The 15,874-nt window shown below is 42.9% G+C and overlaps 1 protein-coding gene and 1 long non-coding RNA gene across 2 annotated transcripts; both read right to left on the reverse strand.

The window, feature by feature from the left end:
• Positions 1 to 14: 14 nt before the first annotated feature.
• On the reverse strand, positions 15 to 4,524 carry LOC307078958. Its single transcript, XR_013812021.1, has 4 exons — positions 4,410 to 4,524; positions 3,407 to 3,937; positions 677 to 817; positions 15 to 590 (listed from the first exon to the last, which is right to left on the reverse strand). It is a non-coding gene; the product is annotated as an uncharacterized lncRNA (long non-coding RNA).
• Positions 4,525 to 4,773: 249 nt separating this feature from the next.
• slc5a8l (solute carrier family 5 member 8, like) lies at positions 4,774 to 15,612 on the reverse strand (the record flags this gene model as incomplete). Its single annotated transcript, XM_079740746.1, has 15 exons — positions 4,774 to 5,209; positions 5,291 to 5,379; positions 5,497 to 5,606; positions 5,857 to 6,050; positions 6,152 to 6,238; positions 6,516 to 6,583; positions 10,458 to 10,570; positions 10,850 to 10,938; positions 11,102 to 11,231; positions 12,095 to 12,235; positions 13,198 to 13,352; positions 14,399 to 14,466; positions 14,697 to 14,748; positions 14,861 to 14,926; positions 15,265 to 15,612. The coding sequence occupies 15 exons, from the start codon at positions 15,610 to 15,612 to the stop codon at positions 5,105 to 5,107; spliced, it is 1,815 nt and encodes a 604-aa protein (XP_079596872.1). The 3' UTR covers positions 4,774 to 5,104.
• Between the last annotated feature and the right edge of the window lie 262 nt (positions 15,613 to 15,874).

Raw genomic sequence — 15,874 nt, forward strand, 5'->3', positions numbered from 1 at the left:
TATATCTCAGAAAGTTCACATCAGTAAGCATAGTATTAGTGTTCGTTCAAAACTGCTTTAGCTTTGTATGAACGTTTAAGTTTGTATGGATACTTAAAACATGCATTCATTATCTTTAAGCCATTTTAGACATTTCAATAAGGTATTAGTTCTCATGAATTTGTTGGGTACTGACCAATGACTGTTCATGAATGCTGTTGCATAGTCAAGCATGGCTGTTCCATTTGCGTTTCATTACCATGCACACAAAATGTTATGTACTTTTCAAGTTGTGTTTTTTTATGATAATAATAGATAAATTCATTAATTCACTGTTCATGTTAGCGTTATAAATAAATTATAATATATTCCCCAATGTATCAAGAGTATACTTTAAAGTTGACAGTTATTGAAAGCTCAATTCTGAAAAAGATCACTTCATCTTACTTCACTTCTAGTGAGCCATCAGTTAAGGTAGGAGCTCTCTCTCTCAGTGATAAACTGAAGGTTGACTGATCCTTCTGTAGTGGGTTGTGGTTGGTCGAATAATGCATGTCCGTCATAAAGTCCTCCCGAGATTACCAGCGTGTCGTCATCAGCCTGAAATTGATCTGTTGAACAGAGAGGTTCTGCAGCAGCTCGTAACAAAATGACTTTGTATTGATAGTAAGATATGAAGAGAGATTTAAATTCTTACCCATGTGAAGGGGGTGATGGGAATATTGCAGTCTCTGTTTGCATGTGTGGAGAAGATATATAACGGACCCCAAAACAAACACTGCGAGCACAACGCTGAAGACGATCGTCATATTCCTCTCTGAGTTGTTAAGGTTCAAACCTACTCACACAGATACAATGACAAAAAAAAAATTGGGCAAAAGTTAAACGTGTGAATACATTGGTAAAGAGCCATTTAACGCAAAAACACTTTTTTGGGGGTTTGAAACATAGTAATTTGTCTTATACGATCGTCAATAAAGTAACATGCCATTGTATCACTGTTGCTGAAATAAGTCCCCATTTAGAGAAAAATGAGTAAAACCCTATGTTTTTGCCATTCTCCCAAAAACACTATGAGAACACTAGGTGGCGTTCTTTTCGTGACGTCAGATGACCGAGGTAGTCTGATGGCACGGCTGCGCGGTGTGGGAGGACGATGAGTGAGAAATGAAAACAAAAAGCCCCCATCCTTCAACGGACGCATGTAGTGTGAACAAGGCGTCACACTGCATGTGTCCGTCGACGGATGACCGAGGGCGTGTCTGACGTATAGGGGACTAGTCTTGGGAGACGAATACTGCAGCCAATTAAATTGCTTCCCGCTACAAAGCCGATGTGTGGATATAAAAGATGACACAAACAACAGGTGACTAAAACAATCCTATCATTCCACATTTCATTAAAAAAATATAACAGACAGATTTTTCCTGCTTTTTCCTGCTTGTTGAAGACCTCTGAAGAATAAGTCCCGCCTCTGAGGCTCTTGGTTCCATGTTTAAATGTCTACGGAAAATAACATGGGGGTTTTGAATGATCGTACGTGACAAACTGTAGGTGGCAAAGAAGTAAAAGCTGCTCAGGTTTTGAACTACACACTTTCCATCTAGATTCCACTTGGGTTTTGGATCGTCGGGGCCGTTAAAGTAGTTAACTATTATTAATGCTAGTGAGCTAGTTCTGATCTGCGCAGAATTCATCCGTCATACTTGTGAGGGAGGCAGGAGTTGCTCGCAACCATTCACAACCTAACGTGATTGTCATTTCAAGCGTGAGCGGACGAGCAGCGTTGGTGCCACCCCCTCCGTAGGCGGGCTCTGGTGCCATTTCGGTGAAGACAAACTATGAAAAATTGCCGTTGCTATGCAGCCTTGACTGGTAGAGTCGTGACGTCTGCGCAGATCCGCGTTAGCATAATGCTTCTTCATAATAGTTAACTACTTTAACAGCACCGACAATCCAAAACCCAAGTGGAATCTAGATGGAAAAAGTGTGTAGTTCAAAACCTGAGCAGCTTTTTACTTCTTTGCCACCTACAGAGTTTGTCACATACGATCATTCAAAACCCCCATGTTATTTTCCGTAGACATTTAAATATGGAACCAAGAGCCTCGGAGGCGGGACTTATTCTTCAGAGGTCTATTGAATCATGGGTCCAGTAGACGCGTGGATTGTATTTGCATAACCGCAATCTGATTGGCCGACGGATCCGCCGCTGCCTGAAAAGTTGAACATTTCAACTTTTTGACGCAGGCGCAGGCCACGGAGCCGAATGGACGGACGGACCCACAATGCATTTCGAACGAGCCCTAGGGCTTTTTCACACTACCTCCGTCCATCAACGGATCATTGACTTTCATGGGGCACTCGCAAAATGCATTGTGGGTACGTCCAGGGCCGCCGGACTGGGGGTGAAAGGTGGACAGGCTTGGGGGGGCCCAAGGCAGAGGGGGGGCCCATGGGAATGTAAAAAAGATTCAAAAAAATTGATTCTACCGTCCCCTAGTGGCAGAAGCCCCACATTGCACTCAGTGTCCATATGCCGCTAGGTCACGCCCCATCCCCGTCCCCCCCGTCAAGAATTCTGCGCAGGGGGCTGGTAGGGGGAATTCGGGGCGTTTCCTGGATTCATTTTGCAATAAAAAGCAGGAAGAAGCAGTAAAAATCCGTCCATCTTATTTTTTTAAAGAAATGTGGAATGATAGGATTGTTTCTAGTCACCTGTTGTTTGTGTCATCTTTTGTATTTATATCCACACATCGGCTTTGTAGCGGGAAGCGATTTGATTGGCTGCAGTATGCGGTCAGACACGCCCTCGGTCATCCGTTGACGGACGCATGTAGTGTGAACAAGGCGTTATGGTTCCGAGTTCCTGCAACGCAAAGACCACGCAGACGCTTCGACGCAGTCGTGAGTGTTATGGTTCTGCGTTGGGTTTTAGTAAGCAGACCAATCATAGCCCTTGCTGCTGCGTCTCCACGACGGAAGGTTACAATTTTTAGGAGGCGCACGTCCGGCCTTTGCGGTGAAGGAGGGTATGCAAGGACGTAAGGGGTCCGTAACCCCCTTGCGTTGCGGGAACGTGGAACCATAAAAAGCCCTTAAAGGGCTTTTTATGGTTCCCGGTCAGATAGCTATAGTATAACGCTACAGTCTGTGGCGGATTTCATATACAACCCTGCTTAGTATAACTTTCATAACAGTTACACAACAACGGTACTAAAAAGGTATCATAAAGTTGGTGTGGGTCACAACTATGGAGATAACACGCCCCCCTCTTTCCAATAACTTTCAAAAACAGTGTTCAAATTCCATCTGAAAAAGTGGGCTCACTGGCTCTTTAAGTCTAGCTTATAAGTACATCCAAAATAAAGTATTGCTGTCAAACAACACAAATTTCACTCTTGAGAATAAGCAGCTCTAAGCTCACCTTGTGTGGCAGGAGGCCGTATTAGCGTTACATTGTCTGGGGCAGCTTGTGTGGAATGTTTTGTAGTATCAGCAGGAGAAGTGCTATGAAACACAGCTGGTGGGGTTGCTTGGCTTGTTGGTTGCGTTGAGGCTGAAGTCTCCCTCTCAGGGTTTGTGGTTGTAAAGGTGGTTGTGGTTGGGCTGGTGGTGGAGATACTGGCTGGAGGCTGTGTTGTGCTCCTTCGTGTTGAAACCTGGCTTGAGGTGCTAGAAGAAACTGTTGATTCTAAGTTTCTGGTAGAATCAGTAGTGCTTTGGAAAGAGACAGAGCTGTCGGCTGTAGACCCCTGGGTGGCATTGTTGGGGATGCTCAGTGAAGAGACTGTTGTATTAGGGGCGTCTGTAGTATGAGAGGTTGTGTCTTTAAAGCTGGCTAATGTTGTCGTCAAGTCCTCCTTTGGTGCCGGTGTTGTTGCAGCAAATGAACATGCGAGAAGGCAACATACCAGCAAGGCAACATGTGACTCCAGGACCTGGTTCATTGTGTGCTCTGAGTTAAGAAACGGAAAGAATTACATTTTGCTTAATTTGAAAATGTTGTGAGTAAACCATGACATTAAAGTTCTAGTTGAAGTTATTTATTTGATGTGGTCTAGTCAGATTGTGCAATAACTATGTCAATTACAATTTATGTCAAAGGTGACTTTCCCCTCAGTAGTGGAATAACACAACGAGCCGCCAGCCAACTGAGGGGGAACTCACCTTCGACATGCCTTGTAAATTAAATATAGTCATGGCACAATCTCAATGTATGTCAAAGGTGAGTTGCCACTAAGTAGGTGTTTTGGACACAAAAAGCCACCGGCCTAACCCTCATGAATTTTATGGCCCGTCTGGTGGGCCATTAGACAAAGAACCAAAAATAAGGACACGTACAGTAACTAACAGTAAATGCATTCTGTAATACTTTATACCGCTTTTCTTTCCCAGTTGATCATTTAAGGAAAAATAGTTTTTCTCACCTCTAGCAGTTCATAACACGAGAACAGAAAGAATGGTTTCCACAATCGCTGTCCTATCATTGTTTACTCTCTCTACTCCTTGCGCAGTAGGTACAGCCAGTCTCTTCCTGGCAGGATGGCAGGTAGGAATGGGCGGGTCATTTCTTTGTAACTTCCTTTATTGCATGTTGCCAAGGAGATATGGGCCCGAGGTTATTACAGTTCACCTATGTGTCTCTCTTATCTGGATTAATTCCCAGCATGGTTTTCTTTCACTCAATTACTCATACATGATATGCATACATTATGAATTGGACAGTTCACTCTTGTCAAGTGATTGATACATTAGCCCTTTTTCCAAACTCCATGATTATATATAGTTAAATATAACAATAAATGACAAATAGTATTATTATATTTATATTTTTTACAATACATATGCTTTCTTTTCTACAAGGGAGCAATTATTCGAAGACAATGTTCCTAGAGGTTGGCATATTGGGGCATACTCTGTTGGGATATGTATAAACACTTCATAGTTCAAAAATAACTTTAGATTAGATTTAGATTCATGCGGTATTCACTGCTGTCTTCACTGAACAACTGCCAGTTATTCACATTTAATTTAATTGGCTAAAAGGCTTTCTGTTGTTATAAATATGCTACAAGAGACTTTTGTTCGGTTGTCCCTTTCACAATATAGTGATCAATTCTTTTTACAATTTGGTGACTTTCTCATCTTTTTCCGTTGTATCAAACTTGTGATATGCATCAAATTTGTCCTCGGTCTTCTCATTGTCCTCTTTCTCTATGTCTGATGTCTGTGTAGGCAAAGGAATAAACATAGTAAGTTACAGGGCAGGAACCAATACTGCTCCCCTATCCCTGTCTTTATCTCTTACCTTAGAACTACTGTCACAGCAGTTGAAACAAATCAGGTCGCTCTTCCTCACAAGCAGATTAGGGTCAAGCCTCTCCTGCTTACACCCGCCTAATGAAAGAATTAACAAAGCAAAGACTTGCTGTTTAATGACAACAACCACATGGCCCATCCAGTGGTCTTTATCTAGACGGGGGGGTGGGGGGGGCTGAGATAGATGAGGTTTACCTGTGATGATGCTAACCAGCAGGCCCACTGCCACGGTGCACACGGTGCCCAGAGGACAGAAGTACAGGTAGGACAGCGAGTACCAGCTGTCAGCCAGAGCAGGCCTAACCCTGAGAGAGAGAAAGCTTACTGCATGACCAGATCCACTCTTTTGAGCATCACCGATTGTATAGGCAAGTAACAAAGTGAACTTTTTTTTTTTACTTCTTTTTAGTTTATTTCTGGCTAGTGAATAATTGTATGGGCTGTTTCGGTGTCCCATTTCCATACGTATACGTAGCCCTAGGCTGTCGTTGGTCTGTTATGCTATTTGCAAACTGAATGCAGTCTTTTAGCCCCTCAAGGACTTGCTCTACTCACGGTGGTTCAGGGGTCAACATCAATGCACTGGTCCATGGAAATGCAGTGGTCATGTTATTATCACCAGGTAAATCACTGCAGTTGGTGCTGAATTGCAGAAGATTGGTTTTGTCGCCTCCGGGGGGATAGATCTGGGCTCCGATACCCACCCACATAGTCAATATGAGGCCTACAAGAAGTCCCAGTAGGCCCCCCTGGCGAGTCAAGATGAAAAGAAAATGTACTGCCACTCATATTGTTTGGAAGTATGTATGGTCATTTAACATGATTAGAAAAGTATTCATGAATTACTCACCATGGTGTTTGTTGTGCGGAAAAGCATTCCCAAGAAGAACAGTCCCAAGAGAGGCCCACCAATGATCCCCATGATGGACAGAGCAGCCTAAAAACCACAAAGATATGTAGGAGCGGGATACCTCTGCATTCATCAACGGCCGGCAAGGATGAAGGCTAACATTTAGACCCCTTTTCAGACACTCACCAACACCACAAGATTGCGTAGTTTGGATAGTTTGTGTCGTTTACTATTCGTATTAGCCTGCATATCTTAATCACAACGTTACAACTGTACAACTGTTTATCGCAACCTTAATCCATACTTAAGTGAGGATGTAAACAAGGGGTTTCTATGCAAAAGGAATTTAATACAGTATGCTTACTTGCAGAACACTTCCCATCAACGAAGCAACTCCAGCCATTCCAATACAAACCACACCAAAGAACACACCTGGAATGTGGAAATAACAACGGTTCATAGGTGAGCTGTTGTGTTTAATAAAGTAGCACAGTTAAGGTCAGTTAGACCTTAACTGTGATAGACCATCAATGACATCATAGATATGTCTTAAATAACCTTGATGTGTAATCAGTAAAGATAATGAGTCCAGTAATGTTAACAATTAAATCTAATCCCATAACCGATATAGGGCCCTATTTTAACGGTCTGAAACGCAAGTGAGAAGCGCTAAACGCATGTAGCATTGTGGGCGGATCTCTGGCGCTGTCTTGTGCCAAACGCAAATCTTAAATGGGTTGTTCTGAAACCCGTAGGTGTGTTTTGGGCGTAACGTGCAACAAACCAAGGAGAGTTCCATCTCCCATCCCCTTTAAGAGCCAGCGCATTTGAACTTGACGAGTTGATATTTTGACAGCGCGTTTGCAGCCCCCGCTGAGACAGATGCACGACCACGTGAATTTCAAACTTCATATTGCTCAGTTAATGGCCACATACATTATCGTTATCGACTTGTGTTCATAATATGCATGTGTCCCCCCTTTAATATACATTGCCATGGACTGTATTATGCTTTATGTGTTTAGTTTGCGTGTGCTTAAACAGATGGACGCACACATAGAACTGCGCACCAAACATCAACCGCATTCATTCATTCTTTTAAACGGTAAAACTATGTATTCTCACGATCAAATACTCATCAATCCTAAAAAGTAAAAAAAATTATTATTATTATTTTAACGCATGGGATATTACTACAGTGTTCATTAATGCAGCCCCTATTGAAAAAAACTGTTTCCACAATCCACATCATCATCATAATATTTCTATTAGGCAAATCGTTTGCATGTTTGTGCTGTGTATAGCCTACTGGTGTGTAAGCTTAGGCTATGTTGCAGTTCCGACCTGCCATGGCACGTCAAAATAGCAACACCATCTTGGCTATCCGCTAATGCACTTAGACCAGGTATTTTCTGGTCGACCAGTAAAATATGACCATGGGCCCTATCTTGCATCCAGCGCAATTTACTTTCTACACCGACCCATGTATCGTTGCTAGTTTGCACCCGGCGCAAAGCAGATTTCCCCCCGCAACAAACTTTTACTTGTTTACTTGTTTAGAATTAATGTTAGTATCAAGAAAAGAAAGTCCCACCGGTGGGGGGAGATCTTATGTTTTATTTATGTTTTTGTTATAATGCAAACGTGCATGTTGCTTAAAATGTGCAACAGCGCCCCCTGGGGTCACACTTTTCGGTGGGTCGCAGAATTTGGTGTAACACCGGCAACTTCGAGCTACACACGCCCTCCGTTGGTTGGTCGATAGAATCGTCACTCCCGAGCGACATGGGGATAAAAATAAACAAACAGTACCGCAAGGTATTATTCTGGACAATGGACATGTCGCGCAAAACTTTAGCTTGGGCGAACAAGGAGGTGAAGACGTTCCGAAACGGTTGCTGGACGACTTCTATGGTAGCTCTTGGTTTAATGTGTCGCGTTCCTCGCGCAAATGATACATGGTGCTATCTTACAGATCGATAAAGCAGTTGCGCAACTGACCGCAAAATACCTGGTCTAATTGCACTAGCAGATAGCGCAGTTGGTGTTGCAATTTGACGTAGGCCTACCATGGCAGGTCGGAACTGCATCATAAACTTACAAACCAGTAGGCTATACACAGCACAAACATGCAAACGATTAGGCTAGTTTAAATATTATGACGATGAAGTGAATGAACACTGTAGTAGCCTAGGCTATGCCATGCGTTAAAGTAATAATAATAATAACAATAATAAACTCAGCAAATATCCCAGCCTTCCAAAACAATATCTCGTTTTAGGGTAAAGGATAACGTTGGTTAAATTATTTGGGAAAGAACAGCTGATACAGTGAAAATAAGTTGTTCTTTTAAATCAATGCATCTACAAACACTGTACAGCAAACACATATTTTCTTACACAGACATTGTGTACAAGCCCATAACTTTAAGGATTAATGAGTATTTGATCTTGAGAAAACATCGTTTTACAGCGAGTGAGCGTTAAAACGAATTAATGAATGCGGGCGCGCGTGTGTGCATCCATCTGTTTAAACACACGCAAAATATACATGTAACGCATAATACAGTCCATGGCAATGTATATTAACGGGGGGACACAGGCATATTAGGAAAACAAGTCGATAACGATAATGTATAGGCCTACAATACTGGTAAGAAACGATGTTTGTTAATGTATTGCCGCGTATCATTAAATAGAACCACAGTTGCGGCCACTGGACCGCATACCATGTGTGTTACGTTTTCTTTGCCGAAATTCACATGACGACTCAGTATTTCTGAAGTTGTAGAAGAAAACCCTAATCCAAATGTGAATTAGGCCATATTATTTGGCCATAAACTGAGACATTTGAAGTTTGAAATTCATGTGGTCATCTCATCTGAGACTATAGACGCGTCAAAATATCAACTCGTCAAGTTCAAATGCTCTGGCTCGTAAAGGGGATGGGAGATGGCAAACCACACCTACGGGTAATTAGGCTACTTCAGGACAACCCTTTTTAGATTTGCGTCAGGCGCAAGAGTCATTTATCCGCCGGTATAATAGCAACATCGCCATAGAACCGCCCACAAAGCTACCTGCGTTTGGCGCTTCTCACTTGCGCTTCAGACCGTTAAAATAGGGCCCTCTATCTTTGTTTAGAAGAACAGACAATTGGAAAACCCCTCCCACTCTGGCCACCCAGCATTCACACAGCATTTTAATGCGAAATCATTTACAAGCGTGTCTACCTGGTGACTGGTAGTGGTTATATCAGCCTTCTTCTATATTAAGTTGACCCAGCAATGATGAATTGAAAGAGCTTGACTTTGTTTCATAATGCTGGCTTGGCAAAGGACTATATGTATATATTAATCATATTGTTTAACTGCGCATTAATTATCCCAGCCATCACGACTGAATGATAGTTTAGAATAGGACTCACTGAGACTCATGTTGATCTGCCTCACCACTGAATGATAGTTTAGAACAGGACTCACTGAGACTCATGTTGATCTGCCTCACCACTGAATGATAGTTTAGAACCGGACTCACTGAGACTCATGTTGATCTGCCTCACCACTGAATGATAGTTTAGAACAGGACTCACTGAGACTCATGTTGATCTGCCTCACCACTGAATGATAGTTTAGAACAGGACTCACTGAGACTCTTGTTGATCTGCCTCACCACTGAATGATAGTTTAGAACAGGACTCACTGAGACTCATGTTGATCTGCCTCACCACTGAATGATAGTTTAGAACAGGACTCACTGAGGCTCATGTTGATCTGCCTCACCACTGAATGATAGTTTAGAACAGGACTCACTGAGGCTCATGTTGATCTGCCTCACCACTGAATGATAGTTTAGAACAGGACTCACTGAGACTCATGTTGATCTGCCTCACCACTGAATGATAGTTTAGAACAGGACTCACTGAGACTCATGTTGATCTGCCTCACCACTGAATGATAGTTTAGAACAGGACTCACTGAGACTCATGTTGATCTGCCTCACCACTGAATGATAGTTTAGAACAGGACTCACTGAGACTCATGTTGATCTGCCTCACCACTGAATGATAGTTTAGAACAGGACTCACTGAGACTCATGTTGATCTGCCTCACCACTGAATGATAGTTTAGAACAGGACTCACTGAGACTCATGTTGATCTGCCTCACCACTGAATGATAGTTTAGAACAGGACTCACTGAGACTCATGTTGATCTGCCTCACCACTGAATGATAGTTTAGAACAGGACTCACTGAGACTCATGTTGATCTGCCTCACCACTGAATGATAGTTTAGAACAGGACTCACTGAGACTCATGTTGATCCATGACAACTGCTTCTCCGTCAGGTTTCTCCATTTAGGTCGGATAAAGTCTTCCACTGTGACAGCCGTGAGTGCATTAATACTGGAGGACACGGTGCTAAGATAAGACACATTTACAGTTAATATGCTGCTAAGAATTTACACAACAGCCTTTTGTTCATATTTGGCCTGTGGAAGGCAAATCAATTAATTGTTGTTGTTTGTAATTGTCAAAGTGAAGCTCTGAATGTGGGGGGGGGTTGTTGGTTGTTGTCTATAAGAGAGCAATAGGAGAGGGCACGGCTCTCAGGACAATGATTAGAAGACAGGTAACCCTTTGTGTGGCCAGCCTTTCGACACTACAGTGTATGCGCTGATTGAAGCTGGTCTCTCTCACCTGAGAGTTCCACTGTAAGCTGCAGCCACAAAGAAACCAGGGACTCCTGGGTAGTCTGCCAGGATATCCATGACAAGGTATGGAAGCAACTTGGATCGATCCGTAGAATGAGTGGGTTCAAAGATTAATTTAACAGTAAATACATCATTAATAATTTTGGTTTTATTCATGACACTTTACACTACAATTTCATATATATATGATCCATCTGATGGGGTAATGAATATGTGCTCTATTCTGGGTTCCTCTTACCTGGTCGGGGGATCCTACATCACCGTTAGTGAGGGGGTCACACTTCATGTAGATAGAGTACATGGTGAGGCCACAAAACATGGCCAGACTCACAGTAGCCAACAGGCCCAAGTAATTCAAATACAAGGACCTGCAAAAAGAACACAATTGGTAAAACAGCTTTTGAGATGACACATGCATGCTAATTGACTTCAATGAAATGATTGACAAGTTGAATATATAATATATTTTGCGCTATTAGAGTTGATAAGCATGCCTACTTTTTGGGGAACAGTTGCAGACACTTTAAAAAAATATTGTGCAATATGACATTCAAAATTATATAGCGTTATAGCAAGTGGGTTATGAAAAACTCTGAACACATTTTGATACGCATTGACACACATTACAGACTCTTTATGTCAATCATGGTTGATTTGGCCTTGCCCGTTGTATAACCCACATTGGGGGTCTTTTGGACACTAGTGTGTTTCCCTCAAACATCCAAACAGGAAGGCAAACATTCAGTGCTGCAGTACTGTGGCTTGCGACCAAAACTAACACTTGTATCTTGTATTTATATAAATGAGTTCCGGGCGCACAGACGTTATAATGGCGTGTTATTAATGAGCATCACTTTGCATGACACACGCGGTCCACAGAATGAAGAGTCGTCCTAAACAGCAGACACTGCCTCATTCGCAGGCCCAGACTCAGACATATATATTGTTTCCGTAATCACGATATCCCTGTAGTTTGCAGTTATATTATTCTCATTATTCTCTTGGTGACCATTTACTGCTCTCCTAAATGCTGCTCTGCCAATACATTCTGTTTCTGTGGTTCCCGCGTCAGTGCCACCATGTGAGAAACAACACCTCATGATTCATCTTCAATCCAGTGTGTCATGCAGGAGAACACTGCTGACATGTTTTACTTGTGATGTATTGTGTGGAAATGAAACAAAAAAAAAACAAATTTTTCATATCCCTAGTGCCGACAGAAGCATCTTACGACTTGGCATGGGCCACGCTCCTGCAGGCCAGGTAGCGCTGCACCTGGGACTGGTTGATGCTGTACACGGAGATCCAGATCATGCTGCCCCCCACCAGGATGGTCCAGAATGTGTGGCGCTTCAGTGGGTCCGGGTCAAAACTGCAATGAAGGGTAAAGTGCTCTTAAAAGGTGGATTTAAGAGATTGAGATTTTAGGATTTGTTTGAATTAACATAGCCATTCCTTAGTGTTAAGTGAATTAAATGCTCTGTTAGAATATCTTATTCAATTGGCCTGCATCCGTATGAGTCAACATAGATTTTCGTCCCTCCCTGCTTTTGTCAAATCTATCAGGGCTCCTCTCCCATGATTGGTTTGGGGAGTCTATCTTGCCTGTCAATCACAGGTCTGTGAAATGGAAGGCTTCTAGTTGTTTTATTTCCAAATCTTGGACTCTTTTTTCTGCTTTCTTTACAACTGTCAAATATTACATCCAGCACATTTTAATGAAAAGGTTTGATGGCATGGTAATATTTAAAAAGTACAATGGGAAGTAAGACATGACATTATTTAAAATAGTGAGCGTCAGGATGTAGTCTTGCAGGCTCTTCCCTATTTCTTCGTCTTCCTATAACAACCTACAACAATGCATCTCCAAACTTTATAGAAAAGAGAGAAAGTCATCAGCCGTCAGTTTTTTCTGACGGCTGTGATCCAAGCTCTCTTAAAGGTCCCATATTATACCACCAGGTGTGAGTGTGATTAGCCATTACAAGCCTTTTTGAATTTCTGCCTCTATTTACATCCCAAGTGGACGCATCCACCTAGATGTATGACGGATAGAGGAGCAACGTTTGCTACAGTCCACTGGGTATGCTTGTAGACTGATCTATCCAGCACACATCTAGGTGGACACGCCCACTTGTGATAGATGCAGATTTGCAAAACAGCTTTTAATGGCTAATCACACCTGGTGGTATAATATTGGACCTTTAACGACAACCTGTCTGCTAGAGTTCCATGTTTCAACATATCCCAGACATAATGTTACCATCCTTTTGCAGATCTATCAACTGCTTGGAACCCAACCATTTAGTTATTGGGGTTTGTCATTGTTCTTACTCAAACGCTTGGAGCCGTCCTCCGTCGGCGGCGTCCTGCCATATCCGGGCCATGTCTCCCTGGAGCACCACCCCCCTGGCGATTACTGCAGCAAAGCCTGAAAGCATGATGACCAACTGCACCGCGTCGGTCCAGATCACAGCCTTCAGGCCGCCCTGCAATACATTTACATTCACATTTTGGGCATTTAGCAGACGCTTTTATCCAAAGCGACTTACAATAAGTACATTTGTCATAAGAAGTTAAACAATATATCGCTATTGGCAAGGTAGGGATTCATTGAACCAAGTGCAAGCACTAACAAACGCTAGGTTAACCCATTCCCTGTATACAACAATGATAGCTAGGATAAGATGCTACACAACTAAGTACTATAACTGAATACAACATACAAAAAGTGTGTACATTAAGTGCCAGGACGTACAACATATAATAAGTATGAGGGTTGGGACGGGATGGCTATGCCGAGTCTAGGTGAACTCTGAACAGGTGAGTTTTGAGTCTTTTGCGAAAGCTGGTGAGCGGCTTTGTTGTCCTGACATCGGCAGGGAGCTCGTTCCACCACTGCGGCCAAAACAGAAAGGAGTTGAGACTTTGATGATCAGCCTTTGCTTGCTCTTAGCGATGGCGGTACCAGGCGTCCAGCTGAAGTAGTTGAGCAGAGCGCTCGAGCTGGAGTATGTTGTTTGACCAATGCTTGGAGGTAGGCAGGGGCGGTTCCATTGACTGCCTTGAATGCCAGTACCATCATCTTGAATTTGATATGAGCTACTACAGGGAGCAAATGGAGGTCACGGACATGGGAGAATTTAGGTAGGTTGAACACGAGGCATGCTGCAGCGTTCTGGATACGCTGCAAAGGTTTAATCATGGAGGCAGGGAGTCCAGCCAGCAGGATAACAGAGCCAAGGGATCTGCTATAAAGGGAGAACAGAAGGGGTCCCAGTACAGAGCCGAATGTCAGGGTTGCAGAGTGCAGGGTTTGGACAATGGTTTGGCAATAACCATAAAGAGCATGCTCCTGATTAATGGCACGTCTGTCACATGCTTCAGCTGTACCCAATTTGACCTGGACATTATAAAACTTGCTTGTTAAGATAAAGTTTTTGGATAACTTATTGTATCCGCCGATCAACACACCATCTGATTGATAGGAAGTGATATTTGAAGGGGTTCAGAGGTGAGTGTTTGAACTACCCACCAAGGTACAGTAGACGATGCACACAGCGCCCGTCACCACCAGCACGCCCCACAGGTTCAGCCCAGTGACTGGAACAAACACACACACACACACCACCTCATTTATATCATGCCAAAAAAAACTACTTTCGCCTCAACTGACATTTGTAAAAGCATTATTAATATTTAGAGCCAAGAGATTAGGAACATGAACTCCATTCAATTAATTGAGTCGGTAGTGTTATCTCATGGAAGAACACATCTTATCATAGACATGAGCTGAACTGATCACATATTAATAAAGGCGCACTTAAACTCACTTTGGTTGAGTGCAATAGCTGGAGCGTAGATGACCAAACCAGTGTATAGGACCTAAAACAGATGTCACCATTAGGTAATTACATGTAAATAAACAAAACCGGAATGGTAATTTGACGTGTATGGCACTTAATACAAAAAGAGCTTACCAAGACCTGTAACTTACCGTCTGCATAATAAATATGCTTGTCGCCAAAACACGCACACTTTTACTGAAGCGCATCTCCAGGTACTAGAAATATAAATATGAAGACATGTCAGAATAAAAAAGGAAAGCTGGTGTCTGGCACTACACAGACCATCGTTGATTCTTATGTGTAGTACCTAAATGGTGGTCAGAATTTCTAAATGATTTTGTCCATTTAGTCATGGGGATATAAAGACCTATCTCTTCCAAGAACAATTATTTTCGTCTTTTAATTGGATTGAAGTAGGGCTAATTGAACTAGTAATAGATAATAAAAAAAGCAACTTTTTTTTGCATATGCTTGCATAACAAAAGCCTTGGAATTTTGAAGTTTGTACAATACTACGCATGACTCAACCATGCACAATAGTGAATCTGCTCACCTCATAGATGCTGGTGATGCCCAGTCGGTAGAAGAAGGGGACAAAGATCTCCGCCGTGACGATGGACGTGATGGCGTAGCTCAGGCCAAAGAGCCAGAAGGCCGTGCCGTAACGATAAGACTCGGCTGGCGTGCCGATCACCGTGATGCCCGACATGAAGCTGGCGGTGAGAGACATCGCAACGGGCACCGCGTGCATTTGGCGGCCGCCCAGTAGAAACTCCTCACTCGTGTTCTCCTTGCGACCACGAATTGCCTGCCAGAGGCCAATCCCAGAAGCCCCCAAAAGTATTCCCGCAAACACCACATAGTCCCACACCGAGAAGGTGGCCACTTCACGCCCTGCCATAGTTTGTTTGCTTCACCCTTAAGCTACCTGCACAAACTACAAACCTTACAAGAACAGCCTGTCTTATAGCCTACCTTAAACGGCTCCAAGCCAACAACTCTTACCAATGATCAACGCTGCAGAGCTGCCTAGAGATAAAGGTAGAGTTGTTAAATGCCGTGCTTTGTTAATAATCTATCAAGGCCAACATACAGGTGTATTTAAATGTTTGGGATTTCAAAAAGGGGCGAGGCACGGAGCCTTGGTTAGGCTAACGATGCTC

This window comes from Pollachius pollachius (genome assembly GCF_949987615.1).
Source record: "Pollachius pollachius genome assembly, chromosome: 8".
Lineage (NCBI taxonomy): Eukaryota > Metazoa > Chordata > Actinopteri > Gadiformes > Gadidae > Pollachius > Pollachius pollachius.